Raw genomic sequence first — 23,639 nt, forward strand, 5'->3', positions numbered from 1 at the left:
AAGGGTAGACTGATAGTTTTATAATGGAACTGGGAAAATAGGTTTTATCTTACAGCCAGTGCAGTGTATTCCTTTAGTTAATGAGACCTGAAACAGTAGTAAATATGAAGTAAGTGTTAATCACCATCTAAAGAATAGGTCTTGGGGCATCTGGGTGGCTCAGTCAGTTAAACATCTGACTCTTGATTTTGGCTCAGGTCCTGATCTCATGGTTTGTGAGTTCAAACCCTGCATCAGGCTCTGCACTGACAGCATGCAGCCTGCTTGGAATTCTCTCTATCCCTCTCTTTCTGCCCCTCCCCACCCATGCTGTTTCTCCCTCTCTCAAAATAAATAAATAAACACTTACAAAAAATGAAGACTAAGTCTATGTTGGTATGGTGCTCCTTTCTTTTGTGTCTGGGTATGCAAAGAGTCCTTAAATCATCTGTAAGGAACATCATAGTGGAAAGCATCTTTGAACACCACACTGTAAATGGACAAAAGGGAAGGGAGCAGAGTCCTGGAAGTTGATAATAGAGTTAGAGCCACAGGATACAGAAAATTTTAAGGCTGTTGCAGTTCCTTGAGAGATCATGTATTATTCATTTGGTGTCTAACACTACTGCATAAATTTGTTGAATTGATTTAGAATGAATTGAGTTATGGAGGATTCATAAGAGTTTTACCATTTGTTCTTAAATATCTTATTCTCAGTTTTTGGTTTGATTGACAGTTTCCTTTCTAGTCTTTAAAGGTATTAGAGCAAGGCAGTGGTTTGTCCAATCCCTTTCTGTTGCTTATGAGATTAGAGAGCATGTATCATTCTGATGAAACTTGATAATCCCAAGACATGTTTCCTGTTTGCTGGTGTAACCAGAAACATCTCAGATCTGCTCTTACATTATATGAAATTTCAAAGTAGATTAATTTTTGTGAATAAAAATAAAACAGTTTACAATGTGCTATCTTTAATTTTTTTTCCTAATCAATCAAGCTTATTTTCTTTCTTTCTTTCTTTCTTTCTTTCTTTCTTTCTTTCTTTCTTTCTTTCTTTCTTTCTTTCTTTCAAGAGAATTTATTGCCAAGTTAGGTAACATACAGTGTATACACTGTGCTCTTGGTTTTGGGGGTAGATTCCTGTGATTCATCATTTATATACAACACCCAGTGCTCATCCCAACAAGTGCCCTTCTCAATGTCCATCACCCATTTTCCCCTTCCCCCTTACACACCCCCCATCAACCCTCAGTTTGTTCTGTATTTAAGAGTCATTTATGGTTTGCCTTCCTCTCTGTTTGAAATTATTTTTTCCCCTTCCTTTCCCCCATGGTTTTCTGTTAAGTTTCTCAAATCCCACATAAGAGTGAAAACATATGCTATGTGTCTTTTCTCTGATTGACTTATTTCACTTAACATAATACCCTCCAGTTCCATCCACATTGTTGTGAATGGCAAGATTTCATTCTTTCTCATTGCCGAGTAGTATTCCATTGTATATATAAAACCACATCTTCATTATCCATTCATCAGTCGATGGACATTTGGGCTCTTTCCATAATTTGGCTATTGTTGATAGTGCTGCTATAAACATTTGGGGTACATGTGCCCCTATGAATCAGCACTCCTGTATCCTTTGGGTAAATTCGAAGTAGTGCTGTTACTGGGTCGTAGGGTAATTCTATTTTTTATTTTTTGAGGAACATCCACACTTTTCCAAAGTGGCTGTACCAGTTTCCATTCCCACCAACAATGCAAGAGGGTTCCCATTTCTCCACATCCTCGCCAACATCTGTTGTTTCCTGAGTTGTTACTTTTAACCATTCTGACCTGTGTGGGGTGGTATCTCAGTGTGGTTTTGATTTGTATTTCCCTGATGATGAGTGATGTTGAGCATTTTTTCATGTGTCTGTTGGCCATCTGGATGTCTTCTTTGGAAAAGCGTCTATTCAGGTCTTCTGCCCGTTTCTTTACTAGATTATTTGTTTTTCCGGTGTTGAGTTTGGTAAATTCTTTATAGATTTTGGATACTAACCCTTTATCTGATACGTCATTTGTAAATATCTTTTCCTATTCCATTGGTTACCTTTTAGTTTTGTTGATTGTTTCCTTTGCAGTGCAGAAGCTTTTTATCTTGATGAGGTCCTAATAGTTTGTTTTTGCTTTTATTTCCTTTGCCTTCGGAGACATGTCAAGTAAGAAGTTGCTGCAGGTGAAGTCAAAGAGGTTGTTGCCTTTTTTCTCTTCCAGGATTTTGATGGTTTCCTGTCTTACATTTAGGTCTTTCATCCATTTTGAGTTTGTTTTTGTGTATGGCGTAAGAAAGTGGTTTAGGTTCATTCTTCTGCATGTTGCTGTCCAGCTATCTCAGCACCATTTACTAAAGAGACTGTCTTTTTTCCATTGGATACTCTTTCCTACTTTGTCGAAGATTAGTTATCCATACATTTATGGGTCCAATTCTGGGTTCTCTATTCTATGACGTTGCTCTATGTGTCTGTCTTGATACCACACTGTCTTGATGATTACAGCTTTGTAGTAGAGGCTGAAGTCTTGGATTGTGATGCCTCCAGCTTTGGTTTTGTTTTTCAGCATTACTTTAGCTATTCATGTGGTCTTTTTGGTTCCATACAAATTTTAGGATTGTTTGTTCTAGCTCTGAGAAGAATGCTGGTGCTATTCTGATTGGGATTGCATTGAATGTATAGATTGCTTTGGGTGGTATCGACATTTTAGCAGTATTTGTTATTCTAGTCCATGAGCATGGAATGCTTTTCCATTTCTTTGTGTCGTCTTCAATTTCTTCACTAAGCTGTCTATAGTTTTCAGCATGCAGATCTTTTATCTCTTTGGTTAGATTTATTCCTAAGTATTTTATGGTTCTTTGTGCAATTGTATATGTGACTTTGCTGAATTCAGGTATCAGTTCTAGCAGTTTTTGGTGGAGCCTTTTGGGTTTTCCATATAGGGTATTATGTCATCTATGAAAAGTGAAAGTTTGACTTCTTTGCCAGTTTGGATGCCTTTTATTTCATTTTGTTGTCTGATTGCTGATGCTAGAACTTCCAACGCTATGTTAAACAACAGTGGTGAGAGTGGATATCCCTGTTGTGTTCCTGATCTCAGAGGGAAAGCTGTCAGTTTTTCCCCATTGAGGATGATATTCGCTGTGGGCCTTTTCATATATGGCTTTTATGGTATTAAGGTATGTTCCTTCTATCTCAAATTTCTTGAGGATTTTATTAAGAAAGGATGCTGTATTTTGTCAAATGCTTTTCTGCATCTGTTGACAGGATCATATGGTTCTTATCCTTTTCTTCTGTTAATGTGATGTATCACATTGATTGATTTGTGAATATTGAACCAGCCATGCAGCCCAGGAATGAATTCCACTTGATCATAGTGAATAATTCTTTTAATATAGTGTTGAATTTGATTTTCTAGTATCTTGTTGAGAATTTTCATATTCATGTTCATCAGAGATATTGGCCTGTAATTCTCCTTTTTAGTGGGGTCTTTGTGCAGTTTGGGAATCAGGGTAATGCTGGCTTCGTAGAATGAGTCTGGAAGTGTTCCTTCCGTTTCTATTTTTGGAACAGCTTGCGAGAACTTAACTCTGCTTTAAATGTCTGGTAGAATTCCCCTGGAAAGCCATCTGGTGCAGGACCCTTATTTTGTTGGGAAATTTTTGATAATGGATTCGATCTCTTCACCGGTTATGGGTCTGTTCAAGTTTTCTGTTTCTTCCCATTTAAGTTGTGGTAGTGTGTGGGTATCTAGGAGTTTGTCCATTTCTTCCAGATTGTCCAGTTTGTTGGCATATAATTTTTCATAGTATTCTCTAATAATTGTTTGTATTTCTGTGGTATTGGTTGTGATCTCTCCTCTTTCATTTGTGAGTTTATCTATTTGGGTCCTCTCTCTTTTCTTTTTGAGAAGTCTGGCCAGGGGTTTATCAGTTTTGTTTATTCTTTCAGAAAACCAGCTTTTAAATTCATTGATGTGTTGTACTGTTTTTTGGATTCTATATTGTTTATTTCTGCTCTAATCATTATTTCTCTTCTTCTGCTGGCTTTGGGGTTTCTTTGCTGCTCTGTTTCTAGTTCCTTTAGGTGTGAGGTTAGATTCTGTATTGGGGATTTTTCTTGCTTCTTGAGATGGGCCTGGATTGCGATGTATTTTCCTCTTAGGACTTCTTTTGCTGCATCCCAAAGGGTTTGGACTGTTGTGTTTTCATCTTCATTTGCTTCCATATATTTTTTAAGTTCTTCTTAAATTCCTGGTTGACCCATTCATTATTTAGTAGGATGCTCTGTAACCTCTGTGTATTTGGAGGCTTTCCAAATTTTGTGTTTTGTTGATTTCAAGTTTCATAGCATTGTGATTGGAAAATATGCATGGTATGATCTCAGTCCTTTTATATTTGTTGAGGGCTGTTTTGTGACCCAGCATGTGATCTGTTTTGGAGAATGTTCCATGTGCACTTGAGAAGAATGTGTATTCTGCTGCTTTTGGATGAAAAGATCTGAATATATCTGCTAAGTCCATCTGTTCCAGTGTGTCATTCAGAGCCATTGTTTTTTAACTGATTTTCTGCCTGGATGATCTATCCATTGACGTAAATAGAGCAAATATAGTAAATAGTCCCCAATAATCACAGTATTGTTATCTGTAAATTTATTTATGTTTGTGATTAGTGGATTCATATATTTGGGTGCTTTCACATTGGGGGCATAAACATTTATAATTGATCCTCTTCTTTATGGATAGACACCTTAATTATGATATAATATAGTTATATATTTAATATATAATTAAATATAATTAATGTAATTCTTCATCTCTTGTTACAGTCTTTGTTTTGAAATCTAGTTTGTCTAATATAAGTATGGCTACTCTGGGTTTCTTTTGACATCCCGTAACATGATAGATGGTTTTCTATCCCTTCACTTTCAATCTGCAGGTGTCCTCAGGTCTAAAATGAGTCTTTTATAGGCAGCATATAGATGGATCTTGGTTTTTTATCCATTCTGATACCCTCTGTCTTTTGATTGAGCATTTAGTCCATTTACATTCAGAGTGATTATTGAAAGATATGGATTTAGTGTCATTATTCTATTTGTAGGTTTCATGCTTGTGATTATGTTTCTGCTGCTTTGTAGTCTTTGTTGCTTTGCTGCTTTCCACTCGCAGGGCACCCCTTCGGATCACTTTCAGGGCTGGCTTAGTGGTCATGAACTCCTTTAGTTTTTGTTTGTATGGGAAAGCCTTTATCTCTCCTTCTATTCTGAATGACAGCCTTGCTTGATAAAGGATTCTTTTTTTAAACATTTTTTAAAATGTTTTTATTTATTTTTGAGGGAGAATGAGACAGTGTGTGAGTGGGGGAGGAGCAGAAAGAGAGAGAGGGAGACACAGAGTCCGAAGCAAGCTCCAGGCTCTGAGCTGTCAGCACAGAGCCCGATGTGGGGCTTGAACCACGAGCTGTGAGATCATGACCTAAGCTGAGGTCAGATGCTTAACTGAGTGAGCCACCCAGGCACCCTTGGATGAAGGATTCTTGGCTGCATATTTTTCCTGTTCAGCTCATTGAACATTCCCTGCCTTTCCTTTCTGGCCTGTCAAGTTTCATTGGACAGATCTGCTACTACCCTTATGTGTCTACGCTTATAGGTTAAGGCCCATTTGTCCTTAACTGCTTTCACAATTCTCTCTTTATCCTTGTTTTGCCAGTTTCACTATGATATATCATGGTGTTGACCTGTTTTTATTGATTTTAAAGGGAGTTCTCTGTGCCTCCTGGACTTGGATGCCTGTTTCCTTCCCCAGATTAGGGAAGTTCTCAGCTATAATTTGTTCATTTTTGTTTTTTTTTATTTTTTAACGTTTATTTATTTTTGAGACAGAGAGAGAGCATGAACGGGGGAAGGGCAGAGAGAGAGGGAGACACAGAATCTGAAGCAGGCTCCAGGCTCTGAGCCATCAGCCCAGAGCCCAACGCAGGGCTCGAACTCAAGGACCACGAGATCGTGACCTGAGTTAAAGTCAGACGCTTAACCGACTGAGCCACCCAGGTGCCCCATCAGCTATAATTTGTTCAAATAAACGTTCTGTCCCTTTCTCTTTCTTCTTCTTCTTCTTCTTCTGGAACTCCTGTAATATGGATATTATTTCATTGCATTGAATCTCTTAGGTCTCTAATTCTCTTCTCGTGGTCTAGTAATTTCCTTCCTTTCCTTTTGTCAGCTTCCCCATTTTCCATAATTTTATCTTCTATTTCACCTATTCTTTCCTCTGCTTGTCCCATCCTTGCTGTCCCTGTGTCTAGTTTATTTTGCACCTCATTTACAGCATTTCTTAATTCATCGTGACTATTTCTTAGGTCCTTGATCCCTGCAGCAATAGATTCTCTGCTGTCTCTTGTGCTTTTTTCAAGCCCAGCTATTAGTTTTACGACTATTATTATAAATTTTTGATCAGATATATTGTATCTGTTTTGGGCAATTCTCTGGCTGTCAGTTCTTCCTGGAATTTCTTTTGAGAATTCTTTCATTTTGTCATTTTAGCTAGTTTTCTGTCCTTTACGTGTTTTAATAGCCTGTTATGTGTCCTGTACCTGTGAGTACTACTGTATTAAAAAGGGGTCATACACTGTTCAGGGCCTGGCAGTTCAGAAGGGGTTTTTGGAGTGTGTTACGTGCACTCCGTTCCTGTGTCTTGGCTGCTTTATCTCACTCCTTGTAGTGGTGGATTGGATCATCCGCCAGGTGTGCTTTGATTGGTTTGTTGAAGTAAACTTGGAAATGAGAAGGATGGGGGGAAGAGAAACCGTATCCCAAACAGAGAGAGATGATAGGAGTGGAGAAAAAGACCAAGCAGATTATCAAAGAAACTATAGGGTTTAATCCACAAAGAGAAAGAGGAAAATAAAGAAGAAGGAGATACAGAAAAGGTGTAAAAAGAACAGAGTAAAAATGCCTGATTAAACAAACAACCAGAACAGAGAAAAAAAGAAAAAGAATATATATATATATAATTAAGAATTGACCAAAAATCAAATCAGAAACTATAAGGCTCTGTCCCACCAAGCTGTCTCCGTATACCCCTAGAGATGCCTCTGTCAGTTTGTAGCCTGGATTCCTGGAGTTCCAAGTATTCTGACCTCAATACTACTGCCTTTGAGGGGTGAGGGAAATTCTGGTATCCCTACTCCTCCACCATCTTGACTCCTCCCCTACAAGGTGCTTTTTAAAACTATATGATTCCTTGGAATTCCCCCAGCCACCAACGGCTTCTGCAGGGTCCTCTATTGGCACCATTGACATTTTGGATGGATAATTCTGTTACAGTGGACTGTCCTGTTCAGTATCCCTGGCTTCTTCCCATTAGATGCTACTAATACCTCCCTGTTTTTGACAACGAAAATTGTCTCCAGACAATGTCAGATAGTCTCGAGAGGGCAAAATTACCTCTGGTCGAGAATCAATAATCTAATTTATAACTGAGCTAACCAGTGTGGCAGCCTTACACTAGTAATTATGTGATAACTTCAAATTTGAACATTTTTGTTTTATAAAGGATCTCCTGGCATGAGGTGTGTTAGTCTCCCCAGCAAGATCGGAAACCTTTGAGAACAGGGATTTTGTTAGATACATAGTGTTTAACATAGTGATGGGTACTTAATAGAGCTTAGACATATGAGAGTCTGGTTAATATAATTGTGCATATTGCCCTACAAGTGAGATTTCAGTTTACTTTATAAAATCGTGCTAATCTGTTGTGTGTAATTAGGTTGTGACTAATTATAAATTCCTGTAGATTTATATTAAGATTTTAGATTCATTTTGCAAATGTTCTGAAAGGACTTATTTGACTTTATGGTTTCAGATCTGGGTTTTTTTTTCCTTCTCAAATTTCAAGACACAAAAGTGACTTTCTTTTGCGTACCTTGCTTTCCAAATGTAAAGCTGCATTTTGAATCATGAAGGAATTTGTTCTGAAGCATGTGTTCAAATTTTAGCTTGCAGTGAAATTCTGTAGGGCCAACAGGATATAGGAAGGATGCATGCATTTAAACTTGGCATTGGCAACTTTGAAGGAACCACTGAAATAACTTTCTTTAATGCATGGAACATCTGCTTCAACATCATGCAGTTTCTTGGTTTCCTTTAAAATCTTGTTAAGGCATTTTATGAAACCTGTTTTATCTGTATTTTTAACATATTAATTCTTCCAGTGTCATTCATTGTCTTAAGGCTGTATTCTAATATGTTAAAAATTTACTTTTCACTTGTAACTGATAAATGCGGTTTGCAAAACAGCATTTTAAGAGGATTCTCAGCTCTCTATTTTATCCCCAAGCAGCAAAATCCAGGTTTATACTATGTAATGATATGCATGGGTTTATTTTCTGTTTAGTAGGAGTTTCTAGGCCTAGTACATTAAATTTCAAGATCTATAAATAACTTTAGTTTCTAAAAAGGAATCAAGATACTTAATTTTAAAAGGGATATCATAATAGGCTTTATAGACTATTTTTACATCATCTTTAATTATTAAAGCTTTATTAAATTTCATTCTGTAATGCTTTTAGCCTTTCATATGTATTTTCTGATATATGAGTAAATTTCTCCAAAGCCTTGAAAATGCTGAATTTCTTTTCTCTTTAAAGGTTCTTTCTTGTGGAGAGGTTATTCGTGTGAAGATCCTTGGAATTTTGGCTCTTATTGACCAGGGTGAAACAGACTGGAAAATAATTGCTATCAATGTGAATGACCCTGAAGCCTCAAAGTTTCATGGTAAGTCTGTAACTTTCCAGAAACAGAAGTAAATCAGTATGTCATTCGAATTCTTAGCATCTAAAGGGGGGCTCATGTAAAACAGAATATGTATATTTGAAAGTTAAATCTATGTGTTTTATTTTTTTATTCTCTTCATCCACAGATTATAAAGGAGAATCTATTATGATTGTATCTGAGTTGTGTCATATTGCTAGGAAGGACAAGAAAGAGAAAAGGCTAGATAGACAGGTGGTACCTCAGACTAAGAAAATACAGTCTGTAGGTTCCCTCCCTCCTTCCTTCCTTTTTTTGCTTAAATTTCTCTTGTTCATCTGAGTAGAAAACTAAGGAAGGCATGTTCATCAAGGACATACGCTGTTTCTGTATCTAGTTTTTGTCCTGTGTTGCAAAAATGGAGGGAAAGATAACTGTCCTTTGACAAAATTTTGATGTCCTAGAAATTTAAGTTCTAGAAATAGCTTGGTATGGTAAAGAGTGGACTTTCTTTGGAGTCACACACGCCTCAGTTTGAGTTCTGGCTGTGCTACTTTCTGAGTGATTTTGGGTAGATCATCTAACATTTGTGAGTTTCAGTTTGGTCACCCATTAAGGGAAATAATTATATCTACTTGTGAGCTTGTCCACAGTAAGAGATGATTCACTTACAGCATCTGGCTGTCATATCAAGTGTTGAATATATGCCCACTGTTATTATTCTCTATTTTTCCCCCTATTTTTCTAGCCTTTTTTCTTTCAGTTTCATTCTTTTCGCGTTCCTGGTTTCTTCTAGGCCTCAGTTAGAAAATACGCCATTTCTGAATGGACGGGAACTCATTAACACTTCAAGTGTTAACCTCTCTTATTTTATGTGCATTTAAAACCTTTTCTTGAACATGGAACAGCAAGAGATTTTATGCCATTCTTGAGTGTAATTGAGAAAGGCAAGGATCTGATAAGGTGAAGTACAAATAACCTCAGGGGCAAAACTAAAACATAAAACTACAATTAAAATATGAGGCTTTAGTTCATAACCATATATATTTCTTGTCTGTCTTTTATTTTATCCTGGGTTTCTTTAGTATATTTCTCATATATATGTATGTAAGAGAAGCAAAATACACTGTTAAACATTCTTTAATGCCTTAACTGCTCCTCAAATGAGAACTGATAAAATAATGGTGCAACAGCCAGTCAAAACAAATCACGTAACTAACTGATTGGTGATATGACACACTGAAGTTATGAAACTCTGCTAAGGGATGCCCCCTCTACACTGGAGAGGCTGAGTGCCTGAATGAAACTATGTGTTAGGTGGAATAAACTATTCTTTAGCCCAGTTCTGTTCCAGATGTGATTTAACTTTGTGAACTCTCATCATATGCCAAGCACTTGTACCTGTTCTAGTACATATTATTATTCTTAATTTAAAAGGTGCTCTAGTGATTTAAATAATTTGCTCAAGTTTGCACATCCATTACATAGTAGAACTGTGATATGAACTCATTTCTGTCTGATTATAAAGTCCATTGTCTATCTATAATATTGTACTAAGCAGTTAATACTTGGTTGTAGTAATTCGTGGTTTTTGTAACTAGCAGTATTATTGAAACAAGATTACATAAGGCTAATAACTACCTCATGTTTCTCTTGAGTTTGCTAAGGGTTAGAATGAAAAGTTCTCTTTCTTTACTTTAATTCTATTTGTTTCCTGAATGGAGATGACTTTGTACTTTGGCATCTTCTAAATTCTTTTTGTGTATGTTTGTACAAAAAGACACACCAGAAGGAATACTGAAGCTTATTTAGGTTGAGGTGACATCAGACCAGAATAATTAGAAGAACTTGTTGAGTACTATTGACTTATTTTGCTCTGAAATGATGTGCTGACATTGTGTTTTGTATTTATTTCCTGAATGAGTAAGGAATATGGGGGGAAATGGGTATTATTTACTTTAAGGATATTTGCCTATTGTTCACTCTGGGTAGTACCTTAAGTAATCATATATGTAGATTTTGTAGAGTAAGTTATTCTATAGTTTTAAGAGTTTGAAATGTTTTATTCTTAATTCCCTTTGCCTTCACCTTATTGTGATGTATTCTACATATCTGTATTGAATTTTTTCTCTCTTCTTTTTATAGTGACCCAAGAAAAAAATAGATACAGGCACAAAGGCTGAAGAAATCATAGTAGAAATTTTTTAAATTATAAATCATGGAATACTAGATGACTCTATGTGACAGAGTCATAATAACTATTAATTATTTTTAATTTAAGCTCAAGTTTTTATTTATACTTGTTGTATCTCTCAAACATGATCCAGCTGTTCTCTCAACTATTTCAGACAAAAGACAGATTTTGTTGTCCTGCTGCTTGAGCGAATGTTAATTGACGGAAATCATTCTTTTTTTTTTTTTAAGTTTTATTTATTTATTAGAGAGAAAGAGAAGTGGGGGGAAGGGACATAGAGAATCCCAAGTAGGCTCCACATGGTCAGCATGGAGCCCAGTGTGGTGCTTGAACCCACGAACTAGAGATCATGACCTGATCCAAAACCGAGAGTTGGATGCTCAACCAACTGAGCCACTCAGGTGCCCCTGACAGAAGTCATTCTTAATTTTACTTTTTTTTCTTCATTATTTAGCCTGGTGTGTTGTTTGTGTTTTCATTACTACCTACTAAAGTGGGGCATTAGAGGGGATGAGAACTGAGAGATGCTCTGTAATTGCAGAGGTGGAAAGCTTCCTAAATTTGTGAAGGAATTAAAAAAAAAAAAACAGTTCATATGATTTGATTATGATATTTAATAGTCTTCTATTATAATAATTTATCTTTTCAAGGTACCTACCGTGTAGTTCAGTAAGAGCCTAAGTATTGTAAGCATGTGGCTTATTTTATATGTTCCAGATTAAAAATTGACCTTCGGCAGGAGAGAGGAGACCTTACAAACAAATAAAGGAATCAATTTCTTGATTTCTAGATTAGATGAAATACCTATTATAATAACTTGTGATTTTATTGCAGTAAGATAAAAATGTATATTTGGACCCATATGATTAAATAAATATTAGCTAACAGATAATCAAGTTTGTTGCTGTTCTCTCTCTACAGCTTTGAAAATTAACAATATTTAATCATAAATTAAGCAACATTTAAACATTTTATTATGTGTCCATTCCACATCTAACCTTCCAGAATCACAAACACAGTGCTTTGGATGGCATTTTTAATTATAAAAATAATCATATACTTGGAAATAAAAACTCAGAAGTGTAAAAATACAAAATAAAAAGTACAATTCTCCTTCCCACTTTTCACGCCAGTCTGACTTCTCCAGTCTGTATCTTCTTCCTTGTATGTTTTTAGTTCCCCTGCACAGTTGCTTCTCTACTCGAGCATTGTATTTCTTAATTTATGTCTTTCCTTTTGACTCAAGTTGCTGCTCCAAAAACTTAGGAATTTAATTTCTTATACATTTTTAAATTATGTTACTGTATTTCTTCTTCAATTATGTTAATAGCTCTAATTATTATACTTTGGGCATTATTTATCACTTCATTACTTTTGAACAAAAAATTGTGGTTGCCCAGTACAAAACCAGGGCATGGAGGTTTCTGCACTACTTCTCTGTCCTTTTCAGACCAGTTTCTCTGACCTGTACGGTAGCTCCACAGTGGCTAATTTTATCATATTTACATTCTGTTCATTAACTGTTTTTCATATTTTGTCTCTTGAGTCTGAAAATTGAAAAATAACAAATAACATTTATAGTGTTTATGTGAATAATACTATTATTCACCTCCTTTATCATATCATATTAATTATGGACACAAGAGAATAGCTTGCTGCACAGTGATCATCACGGGGTTTCTTTTCATTGCCCTGGGTTAATAGTTCTGTTTTTTCTTGCATTCTTTCATGTCCTCTTTTTCATTTTCATTGTTGGCTGGTGTACATTTTCCGAAAATTTTTACATGACGTGGTTGGGAGATTGATTCTGAGTCCATACATGTCAGAAATGTCTTTTTCGGGGTCACTTTCTACTTAAATAGCTTTAAAATACCTAATGCAATAACTTAAAAAAAATTACTGTGTATAATTTGGGATTTTATCACAAAGGAGTGATTTTATAACAGTGTAAATATTTGTTGTCTTTACTTCTTGGAATTTTTATTAGATAGATCAATAGGAAGAAAGGTTAAAATCATGTAGGGGAAGGGATAGCTATCTATAATTTTTTTTTAATTCGGTAGTTTTCTGAGGATGTGTGTAATACAGAAATTTATAAAGAAATTTTTGTTCATTTTCATTGTTGTTTAGACATTTAAAAAATAAATCCCTCATTAATTTCCACTATCTTAAGAAAAAAGAAGCTGTTTTTTGACATGATCAGTACCTATGTTTTCTTTTTTGAAAAAAAAGAAGTCTGTTTTAATTTACTGACAGTATGTCCTTCTTTATTTCCATACATATTTTTAAAATTTTTTGGAGAATTATTACAATTCTACAAGGAAGTTTTAGGGTTGTTGTATTATGAAATCACTTCTTTGATCCAGATGAACATATGTGCAGACTGTGGTAGGCTGTAATGACCTGTTCTAATATTTGTAGTTTTTAACTTTGACATGACTGAACTAAAACTAGCCATTGCATCAGAGAACGTATTTCAGTTAGAAACTGTGATTGCTGGCTGTATTTCTGTAATTTTAATCTTATTATTTAAATCTTCCAGGTTTTTCTTCTGAAGCAGAAATAGCCATGGTGAAACTCCAAAAAGAAAAGTCTAAATAACATTTAAAAACAAATTTCTTGTGTTCCCTGGTAGAAAATCAGTCACTTTGGCTGGCTCATTAACACCTGGAGAGCACTAAGACCTTTTAATACCCTGTAATTAGGTTCCAGGCTCTAATGCTCTTAATGGTACCTTAATGGCCTGAAAGAGTTAATAAGACTCCCAGGGCTCCTAAATTGTTACTAGAGAATGCCTTGGCCATTAGGGATAATAGTGCTTGGTTATGAAATAACCAAGTTCAGAGCTTTTTAAGAAAATTGAAATGCGAGGGCATGTGTAATTTCTCCTTGGGTTAAATTAACCACCTTCTATAATGTAGAGCTTCACATACTCACCAGACAGATGTTTGAACCTCTTCAGAATGCCAGTGATGCCTGAGGACCTTATGTCAGGTGAAGTAACCTCATAGGAGGTAATTTAGGCCTACAAGCTACTTCAGCTTGCAGACTGTTAAAGACTTTTTTGTTTGATCTTTAAATAAATGAAAACAATTGTCTGTTCTATTTTTAAACTGTTGCTTGTGCAGTGATTTTGCAGTTTTTAAAAACAAAAAATTAGAAAACAAAAATTGAAATCAGAACAATTATATTGGTTTAGATACATTCTGGGATGAATAAATTACATGAGTAAAAAGGGAATTATTGAAAATGAGGACTTTTGGGGACTTTTTCAAAGGCCAGCACTGTACTGATCTTAGGAGTGTCAGAATTCATCTGTATTTCATATATGTCGAATTTCAGCTTACTTTTAGAGAAATTTAAAAGTCATATAAAACTGTATAGTTCTTCAATGTCTTTCAAGGCAGTTATAAACCTGTGAAAACCAAATCTCTTTGACTCAAATTTTCATTAGCTGAATGAACACCTAGTGTCCATGCAATTATGATCTTAAAAATAAGGAAATTTACATGGTGTTTGATTTCCTTACTTTTTAAAACACAATTTAATACTGTTATTTAAGGAGAAAAAAATAGAGAATAGCATAGAAATCTTAAAGGAAAATATTTGTGTTATCCTTTAGAACCAGCAAGAATAGAGTTCAGTTTACTTTTCTGTGCACGGACTCGTTGGCCCGGAAGGGGGCTGGTATATCACCACTCTCATCCTAAATGCTCTCACATTTCTGTAACAACTACTGCCTGTTTAGTAATTATGCTTAGTGTTTCTTTTGGAATATCTGTTTAGCTTATTTACATAAGCTCAGGCAAAATGTGATAGTGTCTCCCCTACCTTTTTTTCAGATTAAGGAACTGAGGCACTGGGGAGGGGGGATTCTTGGTTAGTAACTTGTCTAAAGTCATACATGGAGCCACTGGAATCCAGTTGGTCTCCAGAGCCTGTGCTGTTCACTGCATCCCACCACTCCTCTGAAAAATACTGGGGTAGTTGAATGTATCTGTGGCCTTGGACAGTGTTACTTTCTGGGAGTGCTGACCCTTTGCTCTTAAATAATGTAGGCATCAGTGAGTTAATTATGATTAGAGGTCCCAGTAAAAGGATGGTTTTTTTGATCTTCATTCCTTTGATTTCACTAATAGGTACTTCAATAGGCATGGGTGTGTAGGGATGGGGTGTGGGAAGAGGTAGTTTGAGGAACAGGGACAAATTGAGTAAAATGTACTATAATTAAGAATAGAATTACATCACTGGGAATATTTTGCTTCTTTTTTTTTTTTTCAACGTTTATTTATTTTTTGGGGGGACAGAGAGAGACAGAGCATGAACGGGGGAGGGGCAGAGAGAGAGGGAGACACAGAATCGGAAACAGGCTCCAGGCTCTGAGCCATCAGCCCAGAGCCTGACGCGGGGCTCGAACTCACGGACTGCGAGATCGTGACCTGGCTGAAGTCGGACGCTTAACCGACTGCGCCACCCAGGCGCCCCATTTTGCTTCTTTTTTAAACCTTGACCTCTTCCAGTGTTTTTTAGGTTTCAGTCATACTCTTGTGGTATGGTGAAGGGTAGGGGAGGCCTAAATTCTAAAATCCTCTCTTGTGTTTGTTAGTTAGCTGACCTTGGGAAAGTCTTATAAGCTCTGGAAGCTTTACTGTCCCCAACTCTAAAGGTGCAGAATTTATCCTCTAATCGGTAAATGATCCCTAGCATTTTTCCCATCTCGTAAATTTTGGTTGTTCTAGGAAATATTTTTATTTTTGCTTTAAGTGTTTATTTATTTTGAGAGAGAATGAGAGGAAGGAGCAAAGAGAGAGAGGGAGAGAGAATTCCAAGCAGGCTCCACACTGTCAGTGCAGAGCCTGATGCGGGGTTTAACCTTACAAATCTGAGATCATGTCGTGTGATCACGTCCTGAGCAGAAACCGAGTCAGACTCTTAACCGAGTCCGACCCAGGTGCCCCGGAAATATTTTTAATTCATTATTTTCAGCTTTCCTTTAAAGTGGAAAGACCTAAATAAATTGTCTTCAAAGATAGTGCTGAAGGAAACACAGTTTAAATTAAAGGATTACGAAATAGATTTCTTGGGGACATGGCACATTTTTAAGTTTTCTAGGGTAGCTCTTAGATGATGGAGCTGGAACTTCATTGGAGGTCTGTCTGTCTGACCCCAAACCTGAGTTTTTAGCCATTCTGTTAAATGCTTCCAGTTAAAATCAGGTTAGAAAAATTATTTGAATTTCTGCTGTGTTTAAGGCACCCGAATGATTTTCACTTTACTGGTCATAAAGTTTCTTGTGAAATGGCAATGAATATTTGTATTTTGGGGGAAGAAAATCTACCAAGGTCTTTTCCAGGAGGTTTTTCTGATACAATACAAATAGGCCTCTGTGTAGAATTACCTTATTTGGTATTTCTTATTTTGTTGTGTGTTAATTTCCATTATTTTTCATGATATTAATGTATATTTTTAGTACAGGTGTTGATAAGAGTAGAATTAGTAGAAAAGGGTAATGGAGAAGGAAAGATCAATAAAATGAGGGTTACTAAGTTCATCAGACTGTACTATGAAGCATGGATGTGCAGACCAGTGTGGAAAACAAAATCTTTTAGAGATTTGAGTAAACTGAAAGTATTCAAACTATTAATTCTGAGCTAGAGCCTCTATTTGTGATGCAGAAAATATAATGGGTGTTGTGGAATGGAGCTGTTGTTTCTTGTGAATGCTTGTAAGATATCGTTAAAAACGTTATGTTCTTGCTTCCCACAGATTTTGTTTGAGGCCTGTTGTGCACATATTTAGCTCTGTGAGAGCAGCAGCTATAGTGCTGGAGTGAGAGCTTTGTGCATTATTTCCTTTGGTTAAATCCCATAGAATTGGAAACTCTTTTTTTTTACCTTTTCCTTTTTCTTTTTGCCGCCTTTGGACAAAATTTCAAGCGTGTGGCCATTTTCTAGTATCTTCTTCCCTTTAAATAATATGAGCAAAGAGATACGGCATTACATTTATGTTACTGGTTTTTACCTAAAAATAAAAACAAAAAAATCCACAGCTGATGATATGCTTCCCTCCCTTTGTGTTGTAGCTTGGTGGAAATATCCAGATAACAACAGCATTTTAATTTTTTTCTACAGATTACTAAGAAGATCTTGTTATATTCTATGTTAGGTTCGTGTCTAAGTTTTTAATACTAATTTTTCCATTACAATAGCTTATTTTAGAGGGAGAAAATATTTATACTTAAAATTCTGGAGTTTTTCAACAACTGCTATTCTGTTTCTTTAGAGTCATGTGTACATTTCTGTTATGTGTACATATCTATTCTTTGCATAATGCTTTGGAGATTCCTGCATATTGTGTGTAATCAGTATGCTTTGTTTCATTTGATTGCTGAATAGTGTTCCGTTGTATAGATAACACCACAGTTTATTGATGTACTGAATGAAAATTTGGGTTTCCTTCCAGTCGGGCTGATACAAATAAAGTTGCTGTGAACAGTTATATACAAGTTCTTGTGTGAACATAGGTTTTCATTTCTCTTAGGGATATATCTAGGAATAGGGTTACTGGGTCAGATGATAATTGTATGCTTAATATCATGAGAATCTGTGACACTGTTTACCAAAGTGGCTGTGTCACTTTGCGCTTCCACCGGCTGTTGTAGGAGAGAGCCGGTTGCTCCCAGAACCTCCATCCATTCTTTGTGCTTTTGTTTCGTATTGTCTTAAATAATAAAATGTCTTCTAAAGAAATTACGAGAAGTGGGGCACCTGGGTGGCTCAGTCGGTTAAGCATCCGACTTCAGATCAGGTCATGATCTCACAGTCCATGAGTTCGAGTCCCGCGTGGGGCTCTGTGCTGACAGCTCAGAGCCTGGAGCCTGCTTGGGATTCTGTGTTTCCCTCTCTCTCTGCTCCTCCCCCGCTCATGCTCTCTCTCTCTCTCTCTCTCTCTTTCTGTCAAAAATAAATAAAAACATTAAAAAAAATTTTTTTAAAGAAATTAGGAGAGGCGTGCACGCACACACACGTATTCATTTACATTTACCACATATTTGCCTTGTCCATACCCATAGATTTTATTACAGAAAACAGAAACAGAAGATCTGTAGTTGCCATTTGGTGTCCTTTACCTTCAACTTGAATGCTTTAGCATTTTTTTATAGCTTATTATTTTTTAAAAATTTTTAGAGAGAGAGACAGAGGGAGAGAATTTTAAGGAGGCTCTGTGCTGAGCCCCAACGTGGGGCTCAGTCCCACAACCCTGGGATCATGACCTGAGCCAAAATCAAGAGTCGGGCGCTCAACCAGCTAAGCCACCCAGGCTCCCTGACTTCAGCATTTTTTGTAGTGTAGTTCTGCTGGTGATGAATTCTCTCCATTTCATTGATCCGATATTGTCTTTTCTGACCTGTTTTTTGGAAGTGTAGTTTCACTGGATATAGAATTTTGAGTTGAAGGGATCTTTACAAAGATGTTCCATTTTCTTTTGGTCTCCACTGTTTCTGAAGAGAAGTCAGCAGTTAATATGTTGTTACCCAGAGTGTATGTTGTTTTTCTGAGACTATTTTAAAGATATTCTCATTTTTGATTTTCAGCAATTTTTCTCTGCTACACTAAGTAGTATCCTTTCTTTTATATTTATCCTGCTTAGAATATACTGAATTTTGTAGACCTGTACGTTCATGGTTTTACACATTTGCGTGATTATTTGCCATTATTTTTTCATCCCATTCTCTCTCACCTTCATTCTGAGACTCCTGATACATATTTTTAACCACTTTTTATTGTTTCACAGTTCACTAAAGCACTCTTTATGTCTTTTCAGTCTTTATTCCTTACTGTTCTTCAGACAGGATAATTTCTGTTGTTTTATTTTCTACTTCTGTGATTTTTCTTTTTTTTTTTTTTTTTTTTTTTGCCATATCCAAATGCTGCTCTTAAACCCATCTGACTTTTCATTTACTTCCTCATTTGGTTCTTTTTTTCTGATAGTTTTGTAGGCTTTTTTTTTTCTTCCTTAACTGAGATTTCCACATGTTCATGAATCATAACCATATTTTTTAAAAGTCCTTGAACATATTTGTAACAACTACTTTAAAATCCTCATTTGCATGGGTTGTCTCAGGATTGATTTCTGTTGGCTGTTTTTCCTCTTGATTAGGAGTCTCAGAAATATTCTAGTATGTACAGTAAATCATATGGCCATCTTGCTTTTGCCTAACAGGCATTTTTGTCCCATATTGAGTCTACAGGGTGCTTATCTTGTTTTTGAGTATTTTTGGTTTTCTCTTTTTATGTTCTTTATCTTGGTGTTGGTTAACCTGTATGTTGAAACATGAAATCAGTGCTTATCTTTGACAGAGGTTTCTGTTTTCTGTGAAGAGAAATGCTTCATAAAGTTGGGCATTGTTTTTAATTATTGATAATTTGGTTAATATACTTGAATTGAGTGAGTCTCATTTCAGAAATAAAGGAATTTTATTTATGTATTTGCTTCCTTTCTGTTCCAAATGTTTTTAAAAAGTGGTTATTTAAGTTTGATTTAAACACAATAGAAATGAAAACACTTTATGAGAACTAGAAAGAAAGGTAAATGCATTTGTCATAAGAAATTAATTACAAATGCATTTGAGGCCCCATCTTTACCCTAAGAATAGATGTGTTTATAGAAAACTGTTAAGTGTGCATGGATTAAGTATGCATGTGTATGTGTGTGCATGTATATCCACATCCCTTTCATGTTATTTTTAGTGCATATTTATATTGTGTATATCTGTGCCTGGCTGCATTGATTTCTCAGTAGAGTCATACACATTAAACATAAAATAACTGTCAGTATTAATGTAAGAATGTGCAGTAATTTTCTAAATTATTAATTCATGTTTATTTATTTATTTTTGAGAGATGAAAGCATGTAATGCCCTAGGTTTGCCTGTGAATATAACTTTGTCTACATTCCATGGAAAAGGTTTTCGGGGATTGGAGGGATGACAATTAATATTTCTTAAGAATGATCCCTTATTTTTATTAAATGATTTTTAATATATTGCTTTATTTAATCCTTACAACAGCTTAGATTTTCTACATTTTATGGAAGAAAATATACAAAATAATGTCCTTTCCCAAGGTGATGCAGTATATGAATTCCAAAACTGGAATTTGAACTTAGTGCTGATTCCAAATGGGATGTTTTTCCTAATTTACCTAATTTCTTCATATAAATTTTGAGTGTTCTTATTTTCATTGTTCTCTGAATATTCTTAGAGTTTTTATTTTCTTTTGGACCAAAAAGTTTTTTTGTTAAATAAATAACAAAAGAGTATATTTTTCTTTTTTTTTTCAATATTCTATTTTTAATTATACAAAAAGTTGAAGGGACTGGGTATGGTTGTTTCTTGGAAGGCAAGAGAGTTATTTAAAATGTTTTATTGTTAATCTGTAGATTTATTGTATTTGTTTACCAAGTGTGTTGTCATAATTTTCTTATGCTTCAAATTTCTTGATGTTTTGTTTGTTTTTAATTCACAATCATTTTTTAGGCCCATTAGTGCTTTAATGTATCTCTAGATTAAAAAGATCTCATACCTTAGGTATTTCTTTTTCATTCTTGATGGGCAGTATGTATAAAATGAACCTTACCAGTTTGAGTTTTCGCCTCTTTTATATCATTTATTTCTGAAGTCTGGGTAAAATAGAAGTGACAAGAATCTCCCCCTGCTGTAAGAGTGTATCTTTAATTAAAAAAGAACAGGAGAGGGGCGCCTGGGTGGCGCAGTCGGTTAAGCGTCTGACTTCAGCCAGGTCACGATCTCGCGGTCCGTGAGTTCGAGCCCCGCGTCAGGCTCTGGGCTGATGGCTCAGAGCCTGGAGCCTGTTTCCGATTCTGTGTCTCCCTCTCTCTCTGCCCCTCCCCCGTTCATGCTCTGTCTCTCTCTGTCCCAAAAATAAATAAAAAACGTTGAAAAAAAATTTTTTTAAAAAGAACAGGAGAAACTTTAATTCACAAACCACTTTCTTTTTCTTTTTTGCTTAATAGATCACAATTTGTGACATTCTTTTAGGTTTTAAAAACAAATGAATTGGTTTATATGGAGAAGAAACCTAATTACATGGAAGGTATACCACTGTCTCCGATGAAGGAAAAGCTAAGTCACAAAGATTCCTTTTAAAAAATGTAAAGTGTTATTATGATCCTCTAATGTTTACAGAGATGGAATAATAGGCTTTGACTAAGATATTTTTAGATTAATTTCTTTGCTTTTGTAAATTCCTAAATCAAAATTAGTCAAGGAAAACTAAATTAAACTGGAGAGTACTAGATTTGGAGAAGCCAAATTGAACTTTAAAATTTGTCATTATGTTTTATCATTATTCTCTGTTTTTCCTTAAAGCTAATATTTAATAAAGAAATTATAAATTTTCTAGTGAATTTATATAGAACTATGATTGTTTATAAATTTTATATCTCCAGTTTTAACATAAAAATTCTCTTAAGTAAACTCCATTTAATCTTTTCTAATTAAATTTTCAAGTTTGGAAACCACTTTGTTATAAAGTAAATAATGGCTGTACACTATTTGTCGGCCATTTGACACCTTTTTATGAAACTTAAAAAAAAAACTACAGTGATAAATATTTAGGTGACTGCTTAATTGATTGTACTATAATTTAAATTGTTACTTAATGTTGCCAGCTATTCCTTTTTCATTCTTTGATACTTTAAATTTTATATAGGTCTGATCTTTACTGGGTTTTGTTTTTAACTTTTTTTCTTTGGTAATTCCTTTTAGTTCTGCTTTCTAAAAATATCCAAAATTGACCATTTGTCACCACCTCCATACAGCTACCATTTATCTCGGCCCTCATTGTTTTTCATCTACAGAGACTGGATTTCCTGACTCCACTTCTTCCTTTATGATCTTTTCCCTACACAGCAGAAAGAGCAATCTTCCTAATCTGTACTGTTTGGCCCAGAACCCTCTAATGGCTTCTTATCTCAAAGTAAAAGGATGGCCTTTAGAGTCCCTTGTGACTGGCCTGTGGCTGCTTGCTTCTCTAATCTCATCTCCTAACATTCTTTCTTCACTCTGCTGTAAACACAGGGCTTTCTTACTGTCTTCCTTAACCATTTTAAGCACAATCATACCTCAGAATATTGGCACTTCCTATCTTCTTCCCAGGACTTCTCCTCTTCTATATACTTGAATGAGTTGCTCCCACACTTCATCCCAGAATTTACTAAAACTTGGGGTGCCTGGGTGGCTCAGTCGGTTAAGCATCCTTCTCTTGATTTGCGCTCAGGTCATGATCTCACAGTTGTGAGATCAAACCCTGCATTGGGCTCCACAATGAGCATGGAACCTGGTTGGGATTTTCTTTCCCTCTCTCTCTGCCTCTGTCCCTGCTTGTGTTCTCTCTCTCTCTCTCTCTCTCTCTCTCTCAAAATAAGTAAACAAACATTAAAAAAAAAACAATTTACTAAAGTTTTATCAGAGGCTGTCCCTGACCTTTCATATCTAAAATCCTCTTTCCTCACTATGCAGAGCAATCTACATGCATAATTGTAGATTTGTATGTTTTTTTTTTCCTCATCTTTAACTATTTTTTTACTCAGGCCTAATTTGACAGCAGATATTTTTAGCAAACTGTTTTATTGAATTCTTTCAAAACATTGAAGTCAATTTTATAGAAATAATTTTTTATACTGGTAAAATCATTGCCTTATATAATATTTTATAAATCTCATAATTACAACCACCGATACGGTTGGCGTAAGTGCTTTGGGAATAAACATACCTGATGCATGATAAAGCTAAAACTTAACTGGTAGAAGCAAAGTGTGGACTTCTTTCCAGAGTTTTCTGCCAGACTCAACATACAGACCACTATGGACAGCAGTTAAAATATTTTACGGAAGTGGAAAGTCTTTGTTAATCATTCAGGGAGCTGATACGGTAGATCTCAGTTTTTTAAAAGAGCTTGATTTGTAGTTAAAAACAAACTGAAATAAATTGATTGACTATATAATAGAACTCTTTTAGATTATTCTGATTTTATTGTTGGGTTAGTTCATCTGGAAAATACACTGTGGGGCACCTGGGTGGCTCTGTTGGTTAAGTGTTTGACTCTTCTTGGTTTTGACTTCCGTCATGAACTCAGGTTCCTGACTTCAGGCCTGGTGTAGGGCTTCTCGCTATCAGGATTTCTCGCTCTCTGCCCCTCCCCCACTCACGTGCACCTGCGTGCATGTGCTCTCTCACTCAAATAAATAAATATTAAAAGAAAATGCATTGTATAATTATAGTAGAAACTTCCATAAGAAGTTAATTCCAAGAATGGGTATAAATCATTACTAGAGAATTCCTTTTCTTAATATATATTCTAAAAAAATATATCTAATGAAAATGGAATCTGGAAATGGAGAATAGTAATGGTTATACAATATTGTGGATGTACTTAATGCCACTGAATTGTACATTAAACAGCAAGTTTTACCTTATATATATTTTACCACAATAAAGGAAAACTAAAGGGGCACCTGGGTGGCTCAGTCAGTTGAGCCTCCGACTTTGGCTCAGGTCATGATCTCACGGTTTGTGGGTTGGAGACCTGCATAGGGCTCTGTGCAACAGCTCAGAGCCTGGAGCTCGCTTCCAATTCTGTGTCTCCATCTCTCTCTGTCCTTCCCTCCCC

The 23,639-nt window shown here is 35.6% G+C and overlaps 1 protein-coding gene across 4 annotated transcripts in view; it reads left to right on the top strand.

The window, feature by feature from the left end:
- Positions 1–23,639, top strand: part of PPA2 (inorganic pyrophosphatase 2) — a 91,148-nt gene that overhangs the window by 35,789 nt on the left and 31,720 nt on the right. For all 4 annotated transcript variants that reach the window (XM_045471318.1, XM_045471327.1, XM_045471300.1 and 1 more), the window contains one exon: positions 8,651–8,777. In XM_045471318.1, coding sequence (XP_045327274.1) covers positions 8,651–8,777 — 127 coding nt within the window. The remainder of the gene's footprint in view (positions 1–8,650; positions 8,778–23,639) is intronic.

The sequence above is a fragment of the Leopardus geoffroyi genome, chromosome B1 (assembly GCF_018350155.1).
Source record: "Leopardus geoffroyi isolate Oge1 chromosome B1, O.geoffroyi_Oge1_pat1.0, whole genome shotgun sequence".
In the NCBI taxonomy this organism is placed as follows: domain Eukaryota; kingdom Metazoa; phylum Chordata; class Mammalia; order Carnivora; family Felidae; genus Leopardus; species Leopardus geoffroyi.